The sequence below is a fragment of the Rattus norvegicus genome, chromosome 8 (assembly GCF_021556685.1).
Source record: "Rattus norvegicus strain SHRSP/BbbUtx chromosome 8, alternate assembly SHRSP_T2T, whole genome shotgun sequence".
Classification (NCBI taxonomy): Eukaryota; Metazoa; Chordata; class Mammalia; order Rodentia; family Muridae; genus Rattus; species Rattus norvegicus.
In genome coordinates this window covers 129,068,968-129,096,105 of record NC_141541.1, presented here as the reverse complement: position 1 = coordinate 129,096,105, position 27,138 = coordinate 129,068,968, and the positions used below count along the sequence as shown (strand labels likewise).

The 27,138-nt window shown below is 50.8% G+C and overlaps 1 protein-coding gene across 19 annotated transcripts in view; it reads left to right on the top strand.

Moving 5' to 3' along the window:
* Sec22c (SEC22 homolog C, vesicle trafficking protein) overlaps window positions 1-24,874 on the top strand; it is a 28,678-nt gene extending 3,804 nt beyond the window's left edge. Inside the window, exons 1-8 of one of the 19 annotated variants that reach the window (XR_015626970.1) lie at window positions 129-230; window positions 7,659-7,867; window positions 9,856-10,019; window positions 12,870-13,049; window positions 13,995-14,088; window positions 15,153-15,271; window positions 19,049-19,114; window positions 19,885-21,434. Coding sequence is in view for 17 of the 19 variants with exons in the window: in XM_087563749.1 (XP_087419875.1) it covers window positions 7,686-7,867; window positions 9,856-10,019; window positions 12,870-13,049; window positions 15,153-15,271; window positions 19,049-19,114; window positions 19,885-20,094 (921 nt within the window). In the remaining 2 variants the exon portion in view is untranslated. 19 annotated transcript variants of the gene reach the window in all.
* Window positions 24,875-27,138: the final 2,264 nt, after the last annotated feature.

The following is a 27,138-nucleotide window of genomic DNA, read 5'->3' as shown; positions in this document are numbered from 1 at the left end:
ACCCGCAGAAGATTCACGCAATTCCGGAGTCTGAACAGCCAGACAGCAGAGACGCCCCACGATTGGTCTGTTTGGGTGTGAGCGTCGCTTAGTAGCAGCGAATGGGAGCTCAAGGTGTACGCATGCGCACCACACCCTACCTCCTGCAGCCTGGCCGCGGGTAACCTGCACCCCGACGGCCGCCGGGGTGGGCTGCGGTGGCCGAGGCGGAGGTCGGCCGCGGGGGCGAGGTGAGGCTAGCGGGCCAAGCGGGCGTGGAGAGGTAGGGTCGGGGTCCAGGCCACCAGGCTGCAGCCCGGGCCGGTGGGACTCCGCCGAGGCCCGGCCCCCTGCACGGTGCGTACCTGCGGTGATGCGCTGCCCGCGGTGTCCGCTGCCCGGGGCGGGGCCGGGGCGTGTCTTGGGAGGGCGGGGCGGTGGTTCCCTTTTAGTAGACTGAGCCCAAGTCCTGGCACTTGCTTCTTTTTAAAGCAAACTTTCCTTAGCCTGCTGGTCTTGCGGGACTTGGTTTCTTCAAGGCCTGGTCACCCCTGCACCAACTTTCCTGGACTTGGATAACCCGCGACAAAGAATCTGCAGTGCAGGGCAGGGGGTCAAGCTTACAAAAAAGCCAAATCCAGGGAAGGAACAGCGTTGCGTCTGATGAAAGAAGTTGGTACAGTTTGCGGTTTTGTGAGACAGGGCCCCATGTAACTCGAGTTTGGCCTTGAGCTTGGGATCCTCTTGCCTCCTCCCCCCCCCCCCAAGTTCCGGGATCACAGGTGTGTGGCTCCCATGCCCAGCTCAGTTGGTGTAGCTGGTGACAAGATCAGAGAAACTAAAGCAACCCTCAGCGCAGAGCCGGTAGTAGGGCAAAGTATCTGTAAAAGTCTACACAGAGAGTTTATTCAGGTAAAGAATCTGTCAGGGAAATGAGAACGGGGACAGCTTGAATGGCCTGACACTGATATACAGGGTTCAGTCCCACCTCAGCTTTCTCAGGAGGACAGTTGTAGACAGAGCCCTAGAGATTCTACTTAGGTGCTTTATGGACAACAGAGAGGGCATCTTGAGGTCTCATGAAGAATTTCAGATCAAGCCTGGGGCGATGGTGCACGTCTTTAATCCCAACAGTCAGGTGACAGAGACAGAGGCAGGGCATGGCCAGACAAGATAGCTGACTTTAGAACATAATACACTAGCTAAGGAGAGGTGTATTTTATTTTAGAGACAGGGTCTCACTATGTAGCTATGGCTGGTGTGAAACTTACTGTGTAGCCCAGGCTGGTCTGGAGATCTGCCTGCTTCTGTGTATTGGAATTAAAGGTGTGTGCCACTGAGCTATAACTCCAGCAGTTAACCCACCCACCTCGGTTCTTTTTTAGACAGGGTGTCCTGTAGTCTAAACTAGCCTTTATATGCCACTTAGCTGGAGCAGACTTTGAACTCCTGACCTTCCTGCCTCCACCACCCCCACCATCACCCCCTAACCCCCGCCCAAGTGCTGGTATTATGAGCATAAGCTACCACACACTCTTGCTTTTTAAGGGGCACTTGTAACAGATGTAGCCTTGGTTCCCTTTCTCTAACAGCAAGTCTCTGATGAGAGAGTGCTTGTTTGTTTGTTTTTAAACAGAGTCTCACTGTAGTCCAAGCTGTCAGGTTCTGGGATTACAGGTTTGACAACGGCCTCTGGTTAGCTGTTGGCAAACTGCGGTGGAGAAGGGCGTCTTTAGACAGATGGTAGCTGTGTACTCCAAGGTTTGGTTTGGAGGTCCACATGCCAAAGAAAGAATATGGAAGTCGGAGACTGAAGCCTACATCTGCCTCCTGATCCTTAGAGTTTCCTTCACCTGTGGGTTCAAGGAAGCTCTGGCATTTAGGACCTTTATCCACACGAAGGTCCTAGTCCCTCTGCATCCTTGGGAGACTGGGCTCAATCCGTTGCATACAGTGGCTTTGTGTTGATGGAAGTCTGTGCACATTCCCCTGTGTGCCTCAGATAATATCTGCATTAATTTTAACATCTTCACAGTGTGCTGGGTGTATACGGTTGCTGCACATTACGGCTGCTACATATTACATTGTTTAGGAAATCATGACAAGTCCATACGTAGTCAGTACGAACACAGTTTTTTAAAAACAAAATTTTTCCACCTGAGGTTGGTTGCATCTGCAGGTGCAGTGCCCACAAATATAGAAGGTGGGTTGAGCTGCTTCTCAACCTCTTGACTAAGATCAGGTGCAGAGGGACAGCCGTGATATTCTTCCTATCCAGTTCAGCTTCCTTCTGTTTTCAGCTCTTAGAGATGCCATAGTTGACCTCTGTCTCCCTCTGTATCCCCTGCACCAGCAACTTGGAGCCCAGAGGATCCCAAGTTGGGAATCGGGTCTCAAACCTTGTATCAGAGAGTGAATCCATCACAGGCTTACTGTCCCCTTAGCATGCTCTCCTCAGTACTGTGCCTATGATGGGTGCTTGTACCTGACTGTACTAAATTAAGCTCTTTTTGCTAGTTTAAATTTGTGTTTTGTCCCTTGCCTCTGTCCTTGTGTTGGGGGAATTTGATAGGAAGCTAAAGAGTAAATGAGAGAAAAATGAGAATAAGGAGTAGCTTCGGAGTAAGAACAAAATGTGTGGGTTCAGCAGGGACAGTCTGTGATGTATGACAGGGTAGGACAGTCTGTGATGTATGACAGGGTAGGACAGTCTGTGATGTATACACGGTAGGACAGTCTGTGATGTATACACGGTAGGACAGTCTGTGATGTATACACGGTAGGACAGTCTGTGATGTATACACAGTAGGACAGTCTGTGATGTATGACAGGGCAGGACAGACTGATGTATGTGTGACTGAGCATGACAGTCTGTGGTGTATGTGTGACAGAGCATGGGCATCTATGATGTATGACAGCAGGACAGTTGCAAACCTGGTAAAGGGAATTTCGAAAGCGTGGGAAGTACTATAGAAATAAGCTAGGCAGTGGTGGGGTACACGATTAGTCCCAGCACTTGTGAGTCAGAGGCAGGCAGATCTCTACAAGTTCAAGGCCAGCCTGGTCTACAGAGTGAGTTCCAGGGCAGACAGGACTCCACATAAAAACCCTATTTCAAAACGAACAAACAACAAAACAAAACAAAAACCAACCAACCAAACAAACAAACAAGAAAACCCAAAGCAACGAACAAAAGAAACAGTTGTGTCACATAAAACGTGAGCATGGATGTTTGGTCACCTTCTACACTTCTGCTGACACAGAACTCTGGCACAGAAACCTTCTTGCTCTCTCTCTCTAATCATTGTGTAGACTCTTTAAAGTATGGTTCAGAGGTATGGCAGAGACACCGCAGACAGACATTCTGTTTCAGTGAACAGAAATAAGATCACTGCCAGTCCCTCTTTTGTCTGCTTGGCAGGTGTTTTTTTGTTTCTGTTTTGTTTCCTTTTGTTTCAAGACAGTGTTTCTCCCTGTAACCCTCGGTGTCCTGAACCCTGTTCTGGTCCATCCATCACCACTACTCAGCTAAAATAATTTCATTTTAGTTGTGCGTGCTCCAGGTGGCCAGGCGGAGGGACAGCATGCACCTTTATTCCCCCGTGTGATGTGTCAGGGCTTTGTTCCAGACCAGCCTTGAACTTGTAGCCCCGCCTCTGCCTCGGCACTAGGATGGCAGGCATCATCTAGCTCAGGTTTGTCCCACTCCTGTTTTAAATGGAATGCTAGCTGTCTCTGAGGTAGCTTTATGTCATGAACCTTGGATGTTATAATAGTATCTTCCAATTTAAAAATGCCCTCCAGGCGAGAAGCGGCTGGGGATAAAGGTCTCTCTGGTCTTTCACGGCCATCAGGACTACAGTTGTGAGCCGTCAAGTTGGTGATTACATGTAAATATGACTCTGTGGAGGGAAGCCCCACCATGGAGACCTGATGTTAATTTCTTTCTTTTTTTTTTTTTATTTTCAGTTTCTGAGGTACAGTCACAAGGGGTTGCAAAGATAATACAGAGAGAGATACGGTGGGCCCTTCAAGGCCTGCTTTTCTAAATTAATTAATTAATTAATTAATTGGTACTAAGGATTGAATCCAAGGCCTTGTGCATCTGATTCTGATCTACATTCCCAGATCTTTATTTTTGTGACAAGGTCTTGCTGCATAGCTTAGGCTGGTCTTGAGAACATTATGTAGAGGAATTCATACAGTATGCAGCCCCATTTTCATTTTCCTGATGATGATGATGGTGGTGGTGGTGGTGGTGGTGGTGGTGGCAGGTCTGAAACTCAAATCTAAGGCCTATGTTATTCAACGTTTCCACTAAACTCACACCCGGTATGTGACCTTTAGATACCAGCTTTTCTCAGTCAGCAGAATGCTCTGATTATAATACACACACACACACACACACACACACACACACACACACACACACACTTTTTTCTTTTTGAGACAGGGTTTCTCTGAGTAGCCCTGGTTGTCCTGGAACTTACTTTGTAGACCAGGCTGGCCTCTAACTTATAGAGATCCACACGCCTTTGCCTCCCAAGTGCACCACCACCATGCGGCCCTCTGCATTCTTTTTATTTTAGACTTATTTTTACCCATGTGTGCATGTGTGTGTCTCTATGTAAGTGCACATGTAAGCACACCCATGTGTGCATGTGTGTGTCTCTGTGTAAGTGCACATGTAAGCACACCCATGTGTGCATGTGTGTGTCTCTGTGTAAGTGCACATGTAAGTACACCCATGTGTGCATGTGTGTGTCTCTGTGTAAGTGCACATGTAAACATACCCATGTGTGCATGTGTGTGTCTCTGTGTAAGTGCACATGTAAGCACACCCATGTGTGCATGTGTGTCTCTGTGTAAGTGCACATGTAAGCATACCCATGTGTGCATGTGTGTGTCTCTATGTAAGTATGTGCAAACGAGGGCAGAACCTGGAAAAACCAGAAGAGGCTTAGACTACACAGGACTGGAGTTACAGATGGTTGTGAGCCACCACGTGGGTGCTGGGAATTAAACCTCGGTCTTCCCCAAGAGGAAGCTGGTGTGCTTAACTGCTGAGCCATCTCTCCAGCCTCCAGACTGGTTTTTAATGTGAAGCTTTTCTGGTTTTCAAGGCTGCTCCACTCCTGATTCTCACTAGAGTGAGCAGGCTTTGTTGTAGTGATGAGAGCTGTGCTCTCTCCCTATTGGCTGCTTTGAGGTGCCAGTTCTTCCAACACTAGGTCTGAGATGTGTGTCATGGAAGGGCCCCGTGATCCACCATTTGCCTTCCTGCTTCCTTTTAGAACCTCTTTGTGTTTGTTCTGTAGCTGACTTACAGGGTTTTATTGGCACTTAGAAGGGCCTGGAAAAGCCTACTCTGCACCTTGGAACAAATCGGCCACATCTCCCCTGCTCTCCCCTTTTCTATTCTGATTTTTGGAGGTAGGGTCTCTGTAGCCCCAGCTGGCTTTGAACTCAGGACCCTCCTCTCTCAGCCTCCGAAGACCAGGGGCAACAGGGCTGTAGGCACGCCCTCTTATTAGAGTATAGTTTGCGGTATGACAGCTCGTGGCCCCAAGCTTACAGACATCAATTCTCACAAAGATTAGCCTCCCTTTCTTATAAACTCCCTTTCCGTCCTTTGGAACTGTAGTTGTTTGCTTGCTGTGCTGGATGCTGGCCCTGGGGGCTTTGTGCATACTACGTGGATGTTCTACCACTGAGCTAAACATCCCACCCCAACATGCATGATCTAAAGGAAGACGGTGTTAAAAACACTCTGTCTCCATTTTTAAAATTCTTGCTCAGCTGGGTGTAAGTGCCTCAGTGTCTCAGGCAGCTGCGTCTCGTCCCTCAGACACAGTTGACCATAATGGCACCTCTATTCAGTCATCAGAGATAGCTGGAAGGATTTAAAGGTTTCAGTCTTGGCAGCCATTGTGCAAAGGTCAGAGCTGGAAGCGGCTAGAACTTTTAATTACCGTATTGAGGAAAAGCAGGTTTGGTCAGTAAAAGCCTTGTGGGTGAAGTCGAGGTCTTGTGGGTCCTTCCAATAGTGGCCAAACTGGTTCTTAGGGTTCCCGTCACTTGGAAGCCCAATTCCTCCTTGCAGTCTTAGTGGGCATCTGACATATGGTGGGTATTGTACGTGGTGGTACCTTCTGCTGTAGCCTTGATTCGTTGATTTTTTATTTTTCTTTCCTTGTGCCGTGTGAGGGCATACACGCAAGTCCTCGTTAGGAATTAATGTTTTGAACCCCAGGGTTGTTCTGTTCTCAAACTGATCTTGTGTTCTTCCTCTGTCTCAGTTTAAAAATATTTCAAAAATGTTTTTAAAAACCAGTTCAGTTGATCTCCGTGCTCAGTGCTCTTCTCCCCTGGAGTCAGCGTCAGCACTGGCCAGGCAAGGCTGTGAAGCCTACAGTGCCCTCTGGTGGCTGGCCTGGCCCTGCAGGAACTGCAGGGAATTTGAAGCGTGGCTTTTGGTCTTAACAGCTGACTCTGTGGAAGTGCTAGACCAGGGGCATGAGAAGAAGAGGCTGTCTGACAGAGGGCAGGAGTCAATCCAGTCTGGCAGCCTGGAAGGTTTGGGGGTGAAGGGGTTGAGATTTCCATTGCCATGTGTGTGTAGGGTGTGTGTAGGTGTGTGTGTGCGCGTAGGTGTCTGTGTAGATAGGTGTGTGTAGGTGTGTGAATATAGGTGTTTGTGTATTGGTGTGTGTGTAGTGTGTGTAGATGTTTTTGTGTGGTGTGTGTAGGTGTGTATTTGGGCATAGGTGTGTGTAGGTGTGTATGTGTGTGTGTGTGTGTAGGTGTGTGTTTACCTGCCCCTGAGAAGGGCATGGGTGATTAGAAACCAGGAGTGTTGTTGGAGTAAGAATGTCTTCCTGAGCCCAAGCCACCAGTGTGTCCATGAATTCCACTAAACAGAGGGCCGTGAGCACAAAGAGGGGTGTGTAGCATGGAAAGACCAGCCAGAGCTATCTTGGCCACTGATCTCTTGCTGGGCCGACTCATAGACAGATGCGTAGGCCCTGTCCCATCCAGATGTGCAGTGGAGTCAGTGGGTAGCCCAACCCCTGCCGGCTTTGTGGCCGTGCTAACATGGGTTTCCTTCCGTCCTGACAGGTACACGGCCCAGATCTATTTCCTTTTGTTTCTTAATGTGTTCACACGGCGTGACCGAATGTTTAATATCATACTATGATGTGATTTGCTAACTGACTCCCTTCAGCCATCTGTAAGGGCTCAGTCATCCTCTTGAAGACTGAGTGGCTCTGTATCAGACAACAGAAATTCTGGAGGATGTGCTCTCTCAGCTCTGCAGCTGCCTTCTGCCTCTCCCTGCCACCGCCCCTACCAGACTCCGGCACACCCCTCCGTTTTTTAGTGTGGCCGCTGAACTGCTTAGCACCTTCTTCTGGTACTGTGTCGGGCACTTCCCGTCCCTTTAGGGCCTTCAACACCATAACGTGCTGCTGCTGCTGCTGCTGCTCCTGAGACCTGCTGGCCCCACCTTTCTCCATTCCTTTGCCCCTCACCCCAGTGTGCTTAGTTCTGAGATGGGAGGTCTTCAGTAAAGAGGAGAAGAAAGGTTACAAATGAGGGAGGGAAAGCATTGGGAGTGACATAGGAGAAAGAGTTTGCATTTCCTGGCCTCACTGACGAAGGATCCTTCCTTTCCTCAGGTGTCCTCATGACTTCTCTCTCGGACCATGTCCATGATCCTTTTTGCCAGCATAGTACGGGTGAGGGATGGATTGCCCCTCTCGGCCTCCACTGACTTTTACCACGCCCAGGAGTTTCTGGAATGCAGGAGGCAGCTCAAGGCCTTAGCCCAGAGGCTGGCTCAGCATCCAGGCCGAGGCTCGGCAGAGAGTTGTGACTTCCGTATCTAGTAAGTAACCACTTCTCCAGGGCCCGAATGTCGTCAAGGTGGCACTGCTAAAGGCAGCTCAGGTAAAGGAAGGTCTGGTCTCAGCAGTCGAAGGCTGTGTACACCAGGGAAGGCGTGGCATCCATCTTCAGAGCCCCAATGCAGCACTGGTCGTTCCTCTACTGTCAGAGAGCACCCACACGTGTGCCGTGTGCCCCTGCCCCTGTGGGTACCCCTCAGTCACTTAATTTTCCAACTAGGTACACTAGACGGAGGAAGAGAGGAAGCTATATTAAAATGCCAGCGAGGGAAAAGGAGAGAGTGGAAGAGCCCAGACACAGGATTTCCCTCAGCCGTGCGTGTGCGTACACTGTAACTGAGGATGGCTTTGAACTTCCGATCCTCCTGTGAGGAACAGAGGAATGAAAACGGGTGAGGGTGGGTCTCTCATTTCAGAGACTTAAAGTGAGCGGTAGATTTTTGTGTTACTACCACAGGGGAAGCCCCACTGCAGGGTGGGTGTGGGCGATGCTGCTGCTGGAGACTGTGGATGCTTCATGCCCTAACGGCTTTCCTGTGCTTCCAGCGGCCTTTGGCACACGTGGCAGGGTCAGGCAGGTCAGGCAGGGTCACGCGTTTTACAGAGAGGAATTAAGGTCAAGCCACTTAGCCCAGGCTCCAGCGAGCTAGTGGAGGAGCCAGGACTTGAGGACAGCCAGCTGGTCCCCGGGTGTGCTGGTCCTTTCTTAATGTTGAGATTTGAGGCAAGAAGCCCTCGGGGATGAGGCGGGCTTATATAGCAGGGAGGCTTGTTGCAAACTTTACACCTGAGATTTTACTTATGTCTTTGTTTACCAAGTCCCTCTTGTTATAATTCTTATAAGTGGCAAGAGAAGTAGGGGTCATTTTAGAGCCATTTGGTCTCAGAATCATAAAAGAAAAGGAAGGTGTCAGCCATGCTGGGTGGAAGGCTGAAGGGTGCTGTCAGGCGGTCAGGCAGGGTGGTGGCTGGAGACATGAGCTGTCGACACCCACAGAGTCGTCTCCTCTGAGTTACTGCCGCCTCTTCCTCTTCTTCCTCCTCTACGTCCTCTGAGCACCTTCTACATGGAGCTCAGAGAAGCAGGTCTGGGCAGAAAGTCCTTTTCTTGAAAAACCTCTATGCTATCACAATCAAATTATACATACATATATACATACATACATACATACATACATACATACATACACACACAGGATGGTAGAATGTTTTACTCTGCTGCTTTTCTTTTTCTTGTTTTGCTTATTTTTATGGTGCTCATGGTGGAACCCAGTGGCTTGTACACACTAGAAAGTGTGTAGTGTACATGCATACACACATGTACATATAAATATGTGGTGCATATACATGCACATATAAATATGTGGTGCACATGCACACGTTTACACATAACTGCGGTCATTCAAATGCCATGGCATTCAAGGGGAGGTCTGATTTTGGGACCTGGTACTGTCCTTTCACCTTGTGAGGTCCGGCATCTCTTGTTTCTACGGCTGTGCCTGTTGTGGGCTAGCTTGCCTATGACCTTCTAAGCAATTCCGTCTCCGTCTCCCATCTTGCTCCAGGACACTCGGACGGCCTGTGCATGCTACCACGCCCAGCTCTTTAATGTGGATTCTGGAGATTTAACCCAGGTCATCAGCCCTGGCCACAAGCACCACGACTTACTCAGCCATCTTGGCAGCTTAGTGTTTTCTTGAAAAGCAACTAATATGGATTTGTTTTTGTTTTTACTCTTACATGTACGAGTGCTTTGCCCGCATGTATATGGATGCCTGTAATCCTAAGAGGCTGAGGCAGGAGGGCATCCGCTAAAGGCCAGCCTGGGCTACATAATTTGACACCAGTCTGACCTACATAGAGAGATCTTGTCTTTAAAGCAAAGAAACTAAAAAGACAATAACAAGGGAGATGAGGTGGGGCTGTTAGGCCTGTGTACTGGCAGCTCAGGCATCTCCTTCTCTTTCAGTTTCTTGTCATCGGGGGACGTGGCCTGCATGGCCATCTGCTCACGTCAGTGCCCAGCGGCCATGGCCTTCTGCTTCTTGGAGGCTCTGTGGTGGGACTTCATAGCTTCCTATGACACTACCTGCATCAGCCTGGCCTCCCGGCCCTACGCTTTCCTTGAGTTTGGTTTGTATCTGTCTTCCACATTCTTTCTTCTCTCATATGGTGTCCTGCGTGTAGAATTTGAGGTTTAGGTTTGGCTTAACCGTCCAGGAAAACCGTGGGAGGTTCGAGCACACACCACTGATTTCATAGCAATCCGAGTGGCCCTGAAGCTCACTACAGTGGCTTTCTGTGTCTTCAGAGCCTGCGAGGAGGTGGAGGAAGGGTGAAACCTATGTAGGCTTCACCGCAGGCCCCTGAAGCGAGGGTCAGCAAACCACAGCCTGTGTAGACCAGAGTGGTGCTGTATGAATCAGGACCGGGGTGCTTTGCCCAAGACAGGATCTCCCAGGAGCTAAACTGTTCACTGTCTTTCTGAGGCGGGGCCTCTGAGGGAGTGTGATTGAACCTGGAAATTAGAGGATGCTTCCAGCTTTGGTGGTGATGGAACATTTCTGCAGGGGTTGTTCATTTGTCTGTCTGGTTGGGTTTTGTTTTTCCTCCATCTTGTCAAAGCATCAGGCTGTAACAGTTTGGAAACGAGAAAAACGTGGTTTGCTCAAGCAGATTGACAAGGACAGCTTTGGAAGAAGACGTTTTTGTTCCAGGCTCAGCCAGAAGGTTCTGTGTGATCCCAAGTCTACAGAACACAGCCTGATAGTCGTGGGGCATGTCCAGTTTTGGCTAAGAGTGGTTTATTTTGAGCTCTAGGGCAGCGTGTGGCAACCTGTGTATGGCAACCCTTTATGGGGGGAGGAGAGGGGGTTGAACTATCCTTCTAAAGGGGTTGCCCGGGCTGGGGATTTAGCTCAGTGGTAGAGCGCTTGCCTAGCAAACGCAAGGCCCTGGGTTCGGTCCCCAGCTCCGAAAAAAAGAAAAAAAAAAGAGAACCCAAAAGGCTAAAGGGGTTGCCCAAGATCATCAGATGTATTAGATATTTGCGTCACAACGCAACAGTAGTTGTGAATGCTTCCAACTTCCCTTATTACGCTTACAAAGTAGCAACAAAAATTATTTTATGAGGAACTGTATTAAAGGGCCACAGTGTTGGGAGAGCTGGGGACACTGCTGTAGGGAACAAGAGAGGTGGCAGTGGACATTTGGTATCCGGGATGGACTAGAGCAGGGATCTGGAAGTATTTGGGTGTGGTGCCAGCACTTAGGCCATCTGGCGGTGACTGCCAGAGCCTTCACTGTCCCTCAGCCCCGAGGGCCCGGGGCTGTTACCTTTAGAAGCAGGAAATGCCCAGGTATGGGGCCTCGCTGTGGCAGACCTGGGGTGCCCTGGGAGGCTTTCGTGAAGCTGCTGCCCTGGGCCCTTCTTCTTCCTGTCTGGACAGTGCTGTCTGTCTGTAAGCAGGCCACAGCTGTGGCTCCCTTGGCCCCAGTTGATTTGGAGAAGAATGAAGCTGCCTCCTTCTGCTCTTATCTCTGTATGGTCCTCCCTTGCAAAGCAGTGAGATCTGACAGGAGACCGTCCCAGCACCGTAGCTCCTTAGAGTCAGAGAGCTGTATGATTGAGCTTCCACTTCAAAGGTGGTTAGGCCAGGCACAGGGGTGCACTGGAGTCCTAGCAGTTGGCACATCGAGAGTTCAAGGCCATCATTGGCTATATAGCAAGTTTGAGGCCAGCCTGGATGATATGAGCCCTTAATTAATTAATTAATTAATTTTTTTATCTTCAGGACTTAGATAAGAAAACTGTTGATCTCAACAGGAGGGGAAAAGGAAATTTTTAAAAATCTATAGGAAAGTGAGCCCTTAATTTTAAACAAACAAACAAACAAACAAACAAAACTGTGCTATGATTTGTTGAAGTGGGTTAATAGTAATAGAACTAAAAGAATCAAAGCCAACACTCTGTCCTGTTTTTTTTTCCTGTCCCTGAAGTAAACACCATGACCAAAGGCCACATGTGAAGAAAAGGGTTATTTGGCTTACAGCATGCATACACACACTCACACACACACACACACACACACAGATACACATACAGACACACACACACAGACACACACAGATACACACAAACATAGACACACACACACAGATACAAACATAGACACATACACACAGACACACACAGATACACACATAGACACACACAGATACACACACACACACACACACACACACACACACACACACACAACCATGAAGGGAAGTCAGGGCAGGAACTCAAGGCAGTCACTGAGGCAGAGGCCGTGGAGGGTGCTGCTTACAGGCTTCCTCTCCAGGACCTGCTCAGTCTGCTCTCTTAGAAGCCCTGGACCACCTCATCAGGGGTGGCACTGAGCACAGTGGGCTCTGTCCTCCACATCAATCATAACTTATGCAAATGCCTCATAGGTTCACCTTCCAGCCAGTCTCATAAAACACTTCTCGACTGTAAAGTTCCTTCTTCCCAGATGACTCTAGCTCATGTCGAGTTGGCAAACACAACCGGCACACCTTCCAGATACGCCTTCCCAGCTTGTAAACAGAGTCATATTTATTTGTGATTTTTTTTTTTAACAAAAAGCTTTTGATACGAGACCCTCAGGAATAGCCATTCTGGTTTCCAAGCTTAGAGACAGCCTGAAGGGGGCAGGCCCAGAGCCTCCTGCTATCTCTAGGTTCCCGAGGGTTGGTGGCTTCTCTGCAGCCACACTTTAATTCTTCTTCTTTCAAGAAGTGGATCCAACTAGTGTTAATACGCAGCAGTCACCTGACCTCTGATAACTGACTCTGTTCGGAATCTGACTTACTGGTTGCTTAGCAACGGGCGCCTCGCTTCCCATCCGCCCCATTCTGAGGATGCTCGACTTGGCCTCTCTCTCTCTCTCTCTCTCTCTCTCTCTCTCTCTCTCTCTCTCTCTCTCTCTCTCTCTGCAGACAGTGTCATTCAGAAAACAAAGTGGCATTTTAACCACATGAGCTCCTCCCAGATGAAGAGTGGCTTAGAAAAGATTCAAGAGGAGCTGAAGTCCCAGCCTCCAGCAGTCGTGTCCCTGGAGGGCACAGATGTGGCAAATGGCTTGCTGAATGGCCACGCCCCAGCGCACTCTGAACCTGGTAAGTGCTGGCTGTTCTCTGACGAAGACCAGGGGACGCATGCCAAATAGGGATTTTTCCCCCCACCAGAAATGGGCTGGTTTGGTAGGGGCATATCCGATAGGCTGGGAAGAATTCGGATGGACCCCAATTCCAGATGGTTTGTTATAAAGAACAAAACCAAACCAAACCTTACCCTCGTGATAGAGGCTTGCTTTAAGGAAGCAGTCCGTGGCGTTCTGGGGTCTCCAGACCGAACAACCAGGCAGGTTGTTCAAGGTGAAGTTCACAGGTTTCAGTGTTCTCAGAACCACTCTGCTGTCGGAAGCCACTCATTGGACAATTCGGACTCTCTTTGACTTAGGCGTCACTGGGAGCCTGCTTTGGGAAGCCCTGACCCTCGTGTTGGAGGAAGGCTGCAGGGACAGGGTTTATGTAGCATCTAAGAGTCCTGCAGTGTGGGCAGTGTTGTGGCTCTGCGTAAAGGCCAGTCGCCAAGTCCCAGCCCCTAGGTTTGATCCCTGGAGACTGCCTGATAGGAGGAGACTCCCCCTGTTGCCCTCTGACCTCTGCAGAAGGAGACTCCCCCCGTAGCCCTCTGACCTCTGCAGACAGGCCAGGGTGCACCTACTGCCAGAGCTGCCAACATTGTAACAATCTAATATTTTAATCTAATTCTTTAAACTTCTGTACTAAACTCAGGGCTTGAAATTTAAGTGGCATATTAAATTTGCATTTGTGGCATATTAAATTACCTGTGGCAAATTAAAGTGGTTTTGGCTCAATGTGTTTAAACCAGTAAATCCCCAGATTGGCTCACCTGTCAGTGAGCAGGCTGTCCCAGTTTACGCTGGGGGACACTGGGCCTTTGCAGGAGAGACTGGGTAATGGAGCCCAAGTTTCTCCCTTGTCTCGAATGAGCACAGGGACACCTTTGTGACCTATGTTTTTTTCCTAAACACTTAGACAAGAGGAGCAATCCTGGAAGTGCCAACTTTGCTCGTCTGTCTAAGACATTTTACTGTGGTTTCCCTCACCTTACTGTCCCGAGGCCTCACAGGTAGCATGTTCTGTTCTAACAGGAACTCGAATTGCTCTGTGGGAACTAACACACTAACAAGTAGGCATTAGCTGGGCTGTGGTTCACAGGGCTCACATGCTTCCTGTTTTGTGTGCGTGTGTGTGTGTGCGTGTGTGTGTGTGTGTGTGTGTGCGCGTGCGTGTGTGTGTGTGTACGTGCGTGCGTGTGTGTGCGTATGCGTGTGTGTGTACGTGCGTGCGTGCGTGTGTGTGTGTGTACATGCGTGCGTGTGTGTGCGTGTGCGTGTGTGTGCGCGTTTTGTGTTGGGAAACGTCAGGACCAGAAAGGATGCTTGGAAAGGAGCAGGACAGAAGACCGGGCTGGACAGCATCTGTGAACCAGAAATCCATTTCAGTTGTGACCTTTGAGAAACAGCGAGTCTGTTTCCATTATCAGCCTGGCCACAGTTATAGTCTAGACATTCAGACTGTTCTAGATTAAATACCTCTTGGTCCTGGGTATTTTAGAATTTAAAAAGTTATCTGCTGTGAATAATTCTGGATGCCCACATGACACTGAACAGTGTCCGTATTGGAAAAAGAGCGGAGCAGTTTACAAACTGAAGACTGAGGTGAATGGTGGGGGTGCTTCTAGAGTCTTGACAGTCCCTACCCCCAGCACCTCAGCCTGAATGTTGGCCTGATTCTGTGTTGGGCCCTTGTGTCTGGAGGGACGCTTCCCAGTGTCCCTGACACTCTGGTCTTCTGCCGATGATCACAGGTACCTCATTCCTGGAGCAAGTCACCCCTGATTAAAATAAAAAGGGGTTAAGTACTTGCAAATCTGTGTTTAACATGAAAAGGCCTGTCTGTCTGTCTGTCTACCTACTTACCTATCTATCTAGCACTTTATTTTTCCTGGAAGAAGTTTGCCTCTATTTTTAAGATCCATTCATTTTGCCCTGCTAATTTCTGCCACTGTGTAAACGTGTGCGTTGTGGTCTGTGTTTAGCATGTGAACCCGTTAGCAGAGGTCTAGTTAGTAGTCACCTTTCTGTCAGACACGATTCTCACAAGACGCTCTTCCTTCTGTTCCCTGTGAAGCGCCGAATCTCCGGATGAAGCCGGTGACAGCCCTGGGCGTCCTCTCCCTTGTTCTTAACATCATGTGCGCGGCCCTGAACCTCATCCGTGGAGTTCACCTTGCAGAGCATTCTTTACAGGTGACTCTCTTTACAGAGTTTTTGTTTGTTAGCTTTTGGTGGTGTTGGGGATCGATTCCAGGACATTATGAATACTTCAGCCTGGAGCTTTTAACCTGGACCTTCATCTCCCACTTTTCTTTACAAGTGCCAGAAGTTAATGGTGGGGCACTTTACTTGTCAGATTGTTAGTGTTTGGTTTTGGTTTTTGTTTTTGTAAAAAGTTTTGAGACAGGGTTTCTCTGTGAGGCTGTTCTGGAATTCACTCTGTAGACCAGGTTGGCCTTAAACTCATCCACCTGCCTTTGCTTCCTCATGCTCGGTTCAAAGGCTCATGCCACCACTGTCCAGCACAGGTAGGTTTTACCAATGTTCAAAATTGGAATACGACAGTTTAGAAATTTAAATCCAAAAGCTGGACATGATGATGCTCCCCACCATTCCAGCACTGGGGAGGTGGAGGCAGGAGGATCAGAAGTTCAAGTTCATCTTCAGCTACATAAGAGTTCTGGGCCAGCATAGGGTATCAAATAAAGGAATAAAACAAAAAAAAATTACTCTTTGTAGTAAGTTGAACAAGTCTGGAAGGATCCCTTTTGTGACTGTCTTTGGGAGCCCTGGGGTGTTGCTAAGATGCAGCCAGCTTTGCTGCAGGAACTCTGGGCTGCCCCTGTGGCCTCTGGGCTTCCCCTGTGGCCTCAGGGCTTCCCCTGTGGCCTCTGGGCTTCCCCTGTGCCCTCTGGGCTTCCCCTGTGTCCTCTGGGCTGCCCCTGTGCCCTCTGGGCTTCCCCTGTGCCCTCTGAGCTGCCCCTGTGCCCTCTGAGCTGCCCCTGTGCCCTCTGAGCTGCCCCTGTGCCCTCTGAGCTGCCCCTGTGCCCTCTAAGCTTCCCCTGTGCCCTCTAAGCTTCCCCTGTGCCCTCTGGGCTGCCCCTGTACCCTCCGGGCTGCCCCTGTACCCTCTGGGCTGTCCCTGTACCCTCCGGGCTGCCCTTGTGCCCTTTGGGCTTCCCCTGTGCCCTCTGGGCTTCCCCTGTGCCCTCTGGGCTTCCCCTGTGCCCTCTGAGCTGCCCCTGTGCCCTCTGGGTTGCCCCTGTGCCCTCTAAGCTTCCCCTGTGCCCTCTAAGCTTCCCCTGTGCCCTCTGGGCTGCCCCTGTGCCCTCTGAGCTGCCCCTGTGCCCTCTGAGCTGCCTCTGTGCCCTCTGGGCTGCCCCTGTGCCCTCTAAGCTTCCCCTGTACCCTCTGGGCTTCCCCTGTGCCCTCTGGGCGTCACCTGTGCCCTCTGAGCTGCCCCTGTGCCCTCTGGGCTGCCCCTGTGCCCTCTAAGCTTCCCCTGTGCCCTCTAAGCTTCCCCTGTGCCCTCTGGGCTGCCCCTGTACCCTCTGAGCTGCCCTTGTGCCCTCTGGGCTTCCCCTGTGTCCTCTGGGCTGCCCCCATGCCCTCTGGGCTTCCCCTGTGCCCTCTGAGCTGCCCCTGTGCCCTCTGAGCTGCCCCTGTGCCCTCTGGGCTGCCCCTGTGCCCTCTAAGCTTCCCCTGTGCCCTCTGGGCTGCCCCTGTACCCTCCGGGCTGCCCCTGTACCCTCTGAGCTGCCCTTGTGCCCTCTGGGCTTCCCCTGTGCCCTCTGGGCTTCCCCTGTGCCCTCTGGGCTTCCCCTGTGTCCTCTGGGCTGCCCCTGTGCCCTCTGGGCTTCCCCTGTGCCCTCTGAGCTGCCCCTGTGCCCTCTGAGCTGCCCCTGTGCACTCTGAGCTGCCCCTGTGCCCTCTGAGCTGCCCCTGTGCCCTCTAAGCTTCCCCTGTGCCCTCTAAGCTTCCCCTGTGCCCTCTAAGCTTCCCCTGTGCCCTCTGGGCTGCCCCTGTACCCTCCGGGCTGCCCCTGTACCCTCTGAGCTGCCCTTGTGCCCTCTGGGCTTCCCCTGTGCCCTCTGGGCTTCCCCTGTGCCCCCTGGGCTTCCCCTGTGCCCTCTAAGCTGCCCCTATGCCCTCTAAGCTGCCCCTGTGCACTCTGAGCTGCCCCTGTGCCCTCTGAGCTGCCCCTGTGCCCTCTAAGCTTCCCCTGTGCCCTCTAAGCTTCCCCTGTGCCCTCTAAGCTTCCCCTGTGCCCTCTGGGCTGCCCCTGTACCCTCCGGGCTGCCCCTGTACCCTCTGAGCTGCCCTTGTGCCCTCTGGGCTTCCCCTGTGCCCTCGGGCTTCCCCTGTGCCCTCTAAGCTGCCCCTGTGCCCCCTGGCCTGCCCCTGTACCCCCTGGGCTGCCCCTGTGCCCCCTGGGCTGCCCCTGTGCCCCCTGGGCTGCCCTGTGCCCTCTGAGCTTCCCCTGTGCCTCTGGGCTGCCCCTGTGCCCCCTGGGCTGCTCCTGTGCCCTCTAAGCTGTCCCTGTGCCCTCTGAGCTTCCCCTGTGCCTCTGGGCTGCCCCTGTGCCCTCTGGGCTGCCCCTGTGCCCTCTGGGCTGCCCCTGTGCCCTCTGGGCTTCCCCTGTGCCCCCTGGGCTTCCCCTGTGCCCTCTAAGCTGCCCCTATGCCCTCTAAGCTGCCCCTGTGCCCTCTAGGCTGCCCCTGTGCCCCCTGGGCTGCCTCTGTGCCCTCTGGGCTGCCTCTGTGCCCTCTGTGCTGCCTCTGTGCCCTCTGGGCTGCCTCTGTGCCCCCTGGGCTGCCTCTTACCCTTAGGGACCAAGGGTGTGTTAGCAGCAGCATGCAGGAACCTGACACTGTCAGGTTCTACCGTGTGATGTGTGGCAACAGAAGCCTCTTCTCTCCGGCAGAGAGCCACACCCTGGGCCCCAGTGAACATTCCTTTAGTTGGCCACTGGTGGTGAAACTACTATTTCAAGGCTTTCAAAAAATATTTCCTTAAAATTATTTTTAGAAGCATTTCAAACACTTGACAAAGGAATAGAATTACTATTGTTAGCTCAAGCAGGTGGTTGTTGTTTTTAAAGATAGAGCCATAATGTTTTTTGTAGATTTTTTTTGTCTCATATTGCTTTGGGCACTTTATAAAAAATCTTATTGGTCATTTGCTTGTATATTATGGTGTGTGTGTGTGTGCCTGTGTGTGTGTCCGTGCATGTGTATGTGGGTGTGCATGTGTTTACATGTTTGCTGTGCTTTTTGTTTTTTTCTTCCTCCTGCATGTGTGTTGTTTAAGAGGGAAAGAGAGTGTGGAGTTGGTTGGGTGGGGGAGTAGGAGAATCTTCGGGAGGGGAATTGTGGTTATGTGAGTATATTGTATGAATTTTCAGTTTATAAAGAAGATAGAAGCACACCGCTCACAGCAGTGTTCTCTGTCGATTACAGAGTAATGAAGGGGTGGTGCTTCTGAGTCTTGAACCCAGGACGCTGATGTAGACTGACTTTTGAAGAGCAGCGTCATGCCTGTGTTAGAGAGTGGTAGTGATAGCCATTAGGCTGGTTACCACAGCTCATCTTTGATGGGTGCGTGGTGTGAATCAGGCACTTGCCAGCTGTCTGTTGTAGAACTGGTGCCTGACTGGCAAGGTGGTTAAGTTAGACCCTGCCTTGAGGTTCTCATGGCACAAGGCAGGGACAGGGCCCAGGGCAGGTACTAAAGGAAGCGTCACATTAACAGATGAGAAGGATTTTGAGGGGTGCAGGGATGGGAGCTCATTCCCTGAGGCCTGGAACAGGAGTGTACAAGGTCCCTCTAATCATTGAAAAGGGTCACAAACCAACGCTGGATCTGGCTAGGCGTCACTGTACTGTCAGTTACACCAGAGAAATGAGGGCAACAAACTTGGTGCCACAGTGGTTCCTTTCAGACCTTTCTTCTGTGTCCCGATCTATCCAGGTCGCCCAGGAGGAGGTTGGAAACATCCTGGCTTTCTTTATTCCTTCTGTGGCCTGCATCGTCCAGGTGGGTACAGCCCCTGAGCAGGGGCTTTTCAAGACTGCAGGCTGGTGCCTGAGGGAACGGTGACACTCAATGTGGCTGTGACTCAGGAGAGACCACAGCAGGACCCCACAGTTTCCCCCTACAGCCGGAATGCATGACTTTCCATGCTAGCTCACTCAGCTATCACGGTCCCCAAGGAGGACCTCACACGGAGGCCACTCAGTCCTGGGAGGGTCTCCCTACCTGGTCTGCTCCCTAGTGCATCCCTCTCTTCCCTGCATCTGAGTCTGGACACCCGCATGTGTGTTTCTAACATCCATCCTCCTGTGACACCTGTTGCATTCTCCTTTTAATCGCCTCTTCATCCAGTGATTAGCAGCAGCTGGTCCTGGTTTTGCCGCAGCAAATTCAGTTAATAAGTGAACACACACAGCTGTCAGTTAATAAGTAAATGCATGCAGGTGTCAGTTAATAAGAGAATGCATGCTGGTGTCAGTTAATAAGTGAATGCACGCAGCTGCCAGTTAATAAGAGAATGCACACAGCTGTCAGTTAATAAGAGAATGCACACAGGTGTCAGTTAAGAGAATGCATGCAGGTATCAGTAAGTGAATGCATGCAGGTGTCAGTAAGTGAATGCATGCAGGTGTCAGTTAATAAGAGAATGCACACAGGTGTCAGTTAATAAGTGAATGCATGCAGCTGCCTGTGCCTGATCTGACTTGAGGCTGCTGCTCTCTGATTGGATGTGCTGTGGTCTCATTTCAGTGTTATCTGTACCTGTTCTACAGTCCAACCCGGACTCTGAAGGTGCTGTTGATGCTGGCCTCCATCTGCCTGGGCAATGCGTACCTGCACGGGCTGAGGAACACCTGGCAAATCCTCTTCCACGTAGGGGTGGCTTTTCTGTCTTCATATCAGATCCTGACCAGACAGCTGCAGGAGAGGCAGTCCGACTACGGAGTGTGAGGAGGACATCGTGTACTGGATGGCACCTTTGATTTCCCCCCTCCCCTCTGGAAGGCCAGTCTGTTTCCACTCCTGCTTCTCAACTTCACCTCAAACCTCCATCCTTGTCGCTCCCGAGGTCACAGGTTCTGGCAGGTGCAGTGGAGGACCCGGGACTGCTGGTTGCCAGTCCTGGTTTGTGTGGACCGTTTGTGAAGGGCCACCAGCCGAGCACGGGACAGGGCAGCTGGAGCAGGCAGGCGCTTGCTCAGAGAGCATCTTCAACGGTCAGAGTGGCCGCATCTTGGTCTCCTAAATCTAATGATAACCTCAAACCACTAGATTCCACAATGGTAGATTTAGTAAATGGCCGGCGTCTGTGAGGAGGCTTCAGAGTTGACGTCAGTTTGCAGGTTCCGTGTAACTTTAATTTTCCTTATGGTGTCAGTACAGGGTAAATTAAAGCTTAGAAATACGGCTCACAAATATAAGCTAGGTAAATTCTGTTTACATTTTTGATAACTTGGGTTCAATAAACCTTGGGGATATTTAAATATATTTTGGATATAAATTGAAGCTCATTCAGAATGAAGCAAACTTAGGCTGAGAAAATGCTAAGGAGATCCGGGTTTATTTAAAGGACAGAGACCCTTTATGGTGGCCGGACTTCATGGACACAGATGTGGTTTATCTGCAGGACCTACCTGAATTATGTTTGGATTAATAACCAGTATCGCTGGGTCAGAAGCTTCTAGGCATGGGCAGATACGGGGCCTTCAGGGTCCTCTTAGAGGAACAGAGTGGAGGGGAAATGCCAGGGTTTTGGGGGTCCCTGGCAGGAATAGGGAGGCCGCTGTTATCCGCCTTTGTTGTGGTAGCTGGGCACTCGCCACTGTAACACTGCCGGAGACTTGGCCCTGTGCATCTCCTCCTAGAGAGGCCTCCCAAGTTAATTACTCCTCTGCGCCTCCCTCAAGCATCCTGATTAGATCATGGGCCTCGTTTTATGGACAGGTATTAAGTAGGTATTAACACTCAAAAGCTTTGTGTAACTGGCACACGCTCTGTAAAGCGGCTCCACGTGCTTCTGAGTAAGACCCCCTGTATCTCCACTGTGGGCATCTGGTGGTACTCAAGAGGCCATGTTGGGGTTCACCTCTCTGGCTTGTTCTTGGAGTGTACCTACAATTTCGTGGGTTGGCTCATGAGGCTCCAAAAGCGATAAACCCTATTTTGGTAGTTTTTAAAAGAGAAAACTACCCCAAAAGTTACAAAGTAATGGGGAAAGCCAGAGCGTAGGGTTAGAGAATCCTGTTAAATTTGGCTGTTGCCAGTACCCTGTGTTAGTCAGCCACCAGGTATCATTTCCGGAAAGAGGTTACGTGACTCAGAATTGGATTGAAAAAGCATCTCCGTTGTGATTTCCTTTCCTTATAAGATAATTTTCTATTTTTAGTCAAATCTGCAATGTCTGGGTATGAGTGTTGCATCGGCAGCTTCCTTGGACATGAACTTCAGCCTTGCATCACTTTTTCTCACACCCACGTGACACACGTGCATACGTTTGTGTATACTGTGCAGGCAAATGCTCACTCTCCCCGAAAGAGAATTTTGAAGTGGAAAGGAGAAAGGCAGAGGAGGAAGAAAATTCTTTTAATTTAAAGCACACATTCAAAAAAAAAAAAAAAAAACTCCAAACTTTAAAGTAATTTAAACGAGTCAGCCTAAAACTGTATTGTTTTCCTCCTCAGCCTGTGTGGTGCTGTGTTGCTCTACATCTGGACACTGCACACACCCGTGGTTGTCAGTCCACAAGCAGTAATGAAGCAGTCCCTGAGGGCGCCCTTGTTACAGACATTTGGCACTTCGTAGATGCCAGTGGGGTTATCCATGCTTGGTGACAAGGCTCATGACTTATCTAGACAGGGTTCCAAACTGACTCTTGCAAGCGGAAGGAAAAGGCATCCTCTAGGGAAGGAGAACGCCTCTCTCGAAGCCCAGCCAAGAGAAGCCTCACCTCCCTGGAGGAAGAAGCTTAAATGTTTGTAGCCCAGTGGGATTCCTGATGCCAGGCAAACTGGTTCCAAGGCAGGAGCCTTTCTTTGCCCATCGATGGCTGCTCCTCTGGCCCAGCTGGCTCACGGGAAACAGTGGTGCAAACAGAGCTCAAACTGGAGGTGCTTTCCTGATCAGTGCTGCCTGGCTGCTGTTAGCCAGTCAGTTGGAGCAGTCCAGCACAGGCTTAGGCAGAGAGCCTTTGGTTTGGGTTGTTTTTCCCTCAGCGAGCTTCACCTTGACCAGAACTCTGCCTGGCTCTCCTTTTTCAAGGTGGAGACAGCTGGGCCATCTGAGGTCGACTTCCCTCTCAGTCTCAGATGCCTCACAGACCCCACGGGAGTGGTAGGGTTATGGTTCTTGCTATCTATGAACCCTGTGGACATGCACAGGGGCCTTTTTCTAGACCCCCTTTCTTTCCTAGTTACCGTGTGTCCCCTCCCTCCTGATGCCTGTTTCCACTTGGCCTCCTTCTACCCTCCCTCCAGATGGAGATGCAAGCTAGAGTCTGTGGAGAGACAGGAAGCCTAGCATCGAGTGATGGAGAGGGAGGTAGCTTTGGAGTCCCACCCTCTGCCCTGCCTTGGCTCAGCACTCAGGGGAAGCAGCACTTTGATTGTCAGCATTGCTTGGGGTCAAGGGCCACAGCCAGCAGGCCTAAGCAGGTGGCTGTTTGGAGCATGAGGCGGGGAAGAGGTGTGTCTGTCTTCTGCAGGTTCCCTGGGCCGGTCCAGGTCTGCATGCCGCACTTTCATTTGCTCCCGTACCGTGCTGCTTCCCGAGGGAGCCACTTGTAACAGCAACACTTCAAGCTCTCTCCTGTGTGTTTTGACAGGAATGACTCGTGACCCAGGCTGTACATGGCCGGGGGCTCACTGCTGTCACTGTGTCCAACAAACACTTGCTAAGCTGTTGCTCGTGTCTGACTGTCTCCCCCAGGTCTGGGGCCACGCCACCTGTGTGCCATGAGAGCCCAGGAGGGTGGAAGAAGAGAAACTAGGGTGTCCTTGAGAGCTGAGGTGGGGAAAAGCAACACACAGGTCAGCCAGCCTAGTGGCCTGGAGGTCAGCCTGGCTCTTCCACTCAGTCCTGTGTCACAGGAGAAGTCCCTGCCTGCCCTCCTCAGTGCCCTTGGTGAGGATTACAAGAGGTCACGGAGGGGACCATTGTACGTGTACAGGAAGAAAGGGTTACAAGGCCTCTGGGTGTGTGTGGGTTGATGTCTGTATGCAGGTGAGGGCAGGCACAAGGTAAGGCAAGAGCCCGTGACTGGGCAGTGAAAAAGGAAGGCAGGCTGAGGATCCTAGAGACAGGGGAGAGAGTACGGAGAGGGAGAAGGAAAATGGAGGAAGAGAAGGACGACCCAGATCCTCGTGGCTTTAAAGAGCCACAGGTAGCTATGAATATCATACACGGGATGGATAATTACAGGACAGTTCGTACAGTCTTAAGTGGGCAGCTTTAATCAATATCAGTTGACTCTGAGTTCTTTGGGCGTTTTGTGGGTTGAGAATTTACTCATATAAATCTGATTGATAAATTACAAGCCTCTAGAGTTTTGATTTTTACCGGGTTACTGGGAATTGTGACTATAACCACAGGGGCCAGTGGCTGGGAAAGTGAGCAGAGCACACAACAGGAAAGCCTCAAGGTGGGCGGTCACTGCCTGGGGCTAGCCATGGAGGCTGCGAGACCACTGGGGCCAGCGCTAGCGTGGGATGGTGCCCCCATCTTTATTACACACAGGTGTGTGCAGCAGGCAGCAGCTGCACCAGCGTCCAGGCACCTACAGGGTGGCATGTTATGCTGCTGTGATATAAAGGCCCCATGCCTTCAATCCGGATAGGAAATGGCTCCTTTTATTCCTGGGTCTGCCTCATGGTCTCTGTGTGTGGAACCCCTGTTACAGTCAGCATCAGTATACCTGCTCCAGGATCCAAGGACGCTGGTTTTTTAGATGTCTCTGATCTCTACAAGGAAAGCCCCTATGCCCCACCATGTCCAGCCCAGAACAGGGCAACTACTCTTCTGTCTCCTCCTCTTGTCTTGTTTTTCAATACAGGGTTTCTCTAACCCTGGTTGTCCTGGAACTTGCTCTGTAGACCAGGATGGCCTTGAACTCATGGAGACCCACCTGCTGCTGCCTCCCAAGTGCTGAGATTAAAGGCGGGTGCCACCAGCACCTGGCTGGCACTGCCACCCTTGCGTTGCTAGGGAGATAGATGTCAGCAGGACAGCTGTGGAAAGGACTTGGTCTTCACATCTGGGATAGTGGGCAGAGAAGTATCTGCACATGTGAAGTCATGGGCAGTCGGGACTCAGGGCCCCAGTCGTGTTTTACTTAAGGTAAAGTGAAACCCATTCTTTTTTCCCCTTTGAGCCAAGTTTGGTGCATACATGTGACCTTGATCCTTACATCGATGTGATCCTTGCATTGCTTCAGGAATGTTATGAGGTCTTTGTATAACTCTGCCTCTAGGATTTGATTGGACTTAATGGGCTTTTCTACTAAGAACATAAAAACTGAGGCTAGTTTCAGCAAAACCAGTCACCCCTCACGGTCGCCCTCTGTACTTGCTGCCCACATTATGAGCTGCTTTCCATTGATAACAAAGATCTGAGTACACGATGGGCACATCCTAACCCCCACATGCTCGAACTGAAACGTGTCAACGTGCGGATCTAATACAGCTGTTTATATACTGTGTATATTAAAATTAAAACGACATGAGGTGGCTTAAGAAGTGTGTAGAGAATAAATCTAAAGTGTTTTACTAATACGCGTGTGTGCGTGAGTGTGTGCGCGTGTGCGTGTGGGACTCTGAATCAGGGTTTACTTTTCTTGTGGGTCTGAGGTGGTCTGTGGGAGAGGTTTTGGGGAAACGTGACATCCTGGTCTGAACAGGTCAGAGTATTCTAGGTCTGAGAGCTTTAGTGCGGGTCCCTAACCAAAAGGGCAGGGGTGGGACTATGGGGTGGGCAGCCTACAGGCTCTGTAGCTGCCACCTCCTGTGTGCCAGAAAGGCACCTCAGAGTTCTGTACGAGGGGTGAAGGTTTCATTTCCACAGGTCAGCCTTATCAAAGAATGGCCACCAGGAGGCGCAGCAACTGGCCACATCCCCTCGTCCCACCCAGGGCTGCTGCCCTCCTCAGAGGCTGCTTTGAAACAGCTGACAGAATTCCAAGGAACGGTTTGAAGTCCAAACGGCTTCTTTGGACCAGCCTCCTAAGCCTTTGTGGGGTGGGTGGTTTGGTGGATTGGGGGTAGGTGTGGGGTGTCTAGAGTCCCAGCCATTGCAGGAGGCCATTTTCCGATAAGATTTTGAGTTGCTGGATTGGGATTTGAAGGTAAACAAGTCCTGTTGCTCAGGTGGAGAAGCCAAGGACTGGCCTAGGACGCCAGTCAGAGAGCAGCCTGTCCCCTGGCCTGGAGGGAGGGCTGTCCCATCTGGTAGCACCACTAATAATAAAGTCTTGGGCCGTGAAGATGCCTCTTCTGTGCCAGGGAGAGTTGGGGCTGGCGAGTCTGCCCCTTCTCCTTGAGTCCTAGCAGGAGGCCTGATGACAGCTGCTGAGCTTGCTTACTTGGTGCCAGCAGAGGGAAGCCTAGGAAGAAGGGCCTGGCAGAGGCTCTGTGAAGCCGCTCTCGGATGGACGAGGCAAAGTCTGGAGTTTGCTGAATGCCAAAGAGAAGACCCTCAGATCTGAGGGTGAAGATACTTCACCTTAAAAAGACAGCCAGGTCAGGTTGGGGATTTAGCTCAGTGGTAGAGCGCTTGCCTAGGAAGCGCAAGGCCCTGGGTTCGGTCCCCAGCTCTGAAAAAAAGAACCAAAAAAAAAAAAAAAAAAAAAAAAAGACAGCCAGGGGCTGGAGAGATGGCTCAGTGGTTAAGAGCACTGACTGCTCTTCCAGAGGTCCTGAGTTCAAATCTCAGCAGCCACAAGGTGACTCACAGCCATCTGTTATAAGATCTGATGCCCTTTTCTGGTGTGTCTGAAGATAACGACAGTGTCCTTCTATATAATAAATAAATTAAAAAAAAGATGGACAGGTGTGGGGCCGAAGAGAGCTCAGTGGTTAAGGGAACTGGCTGTTCTTTCAGAGGCTCTAGATTTGGTTTCCAGTATTTGAACAGCAGTTCACAACTGTCTATAACTCCAGTTACAGCGCATCTGACGCCATTCGGCCTCTGCAGGCACCAGGCATGTATGTGGTGCACTGATACACACACGTGGGGAAACCCCCATAAATACAAAAAAAGTTAAAAAAATTTTTAAAAAGATTGACAAGTTTGATAACAGGAGGAAAGAAGTGTGAAGAGGGAAAGACAGAAGAACGGATCATCTGGGCAGAAGTAAAAGCAGTAAGGGCTGGGGTGGGAAGAGTTGGTGTGGATCAGCAAGAAAAACCACAATCACAACTGAAACTTGGAAGGAAAAGCCTAGCAGTGGGCAAGCGACAGAACACGGGACCATCGGCCGCGGGTACACATTAAAACCGTGGGAGGACACGTCACCTTACACCTAAGAACTTTGCAAAGCAGAAGGCTGAATGGTAGGGCTGGGGGTGTGGCTGAGTCGGTAGAGTGACTGGCATAGCATTAGCCTGGTTCAGTCCCTAACACCACACATGCCAGGTGTGTGGCTCAAGACTGGTCCCAGCACCCAGGAAAAGGAGGCAGGAGGGTCAGAAGTTGTTCTTGGCACTACTTAGGGGATCGGGGCCAGCCTGGGCTACATGAGACCCTGTGTCAAAACAATGAAAAGTGCTGCCCATGGCTGCTTCTGGGTCCAGAGAGGAGCCAAAGCAGAGACTAGGGGCCGGAGTGGTAAGGGTGTGTTTCTGGATTCCATGAGGGATGGGGTAAGTGGGGAGTAGAAAGTAGGAGATGTTGAAGGGAGAAAAGCAGCAGTGGGCACCAGTCACACACACACACACACACACACACACACACACACACACACACACACACACACACACACATCCAAACCCCTGAACCATCTCTCCCCAGATCCAGGCAGGCTGAGGTAGTTTTCTGGC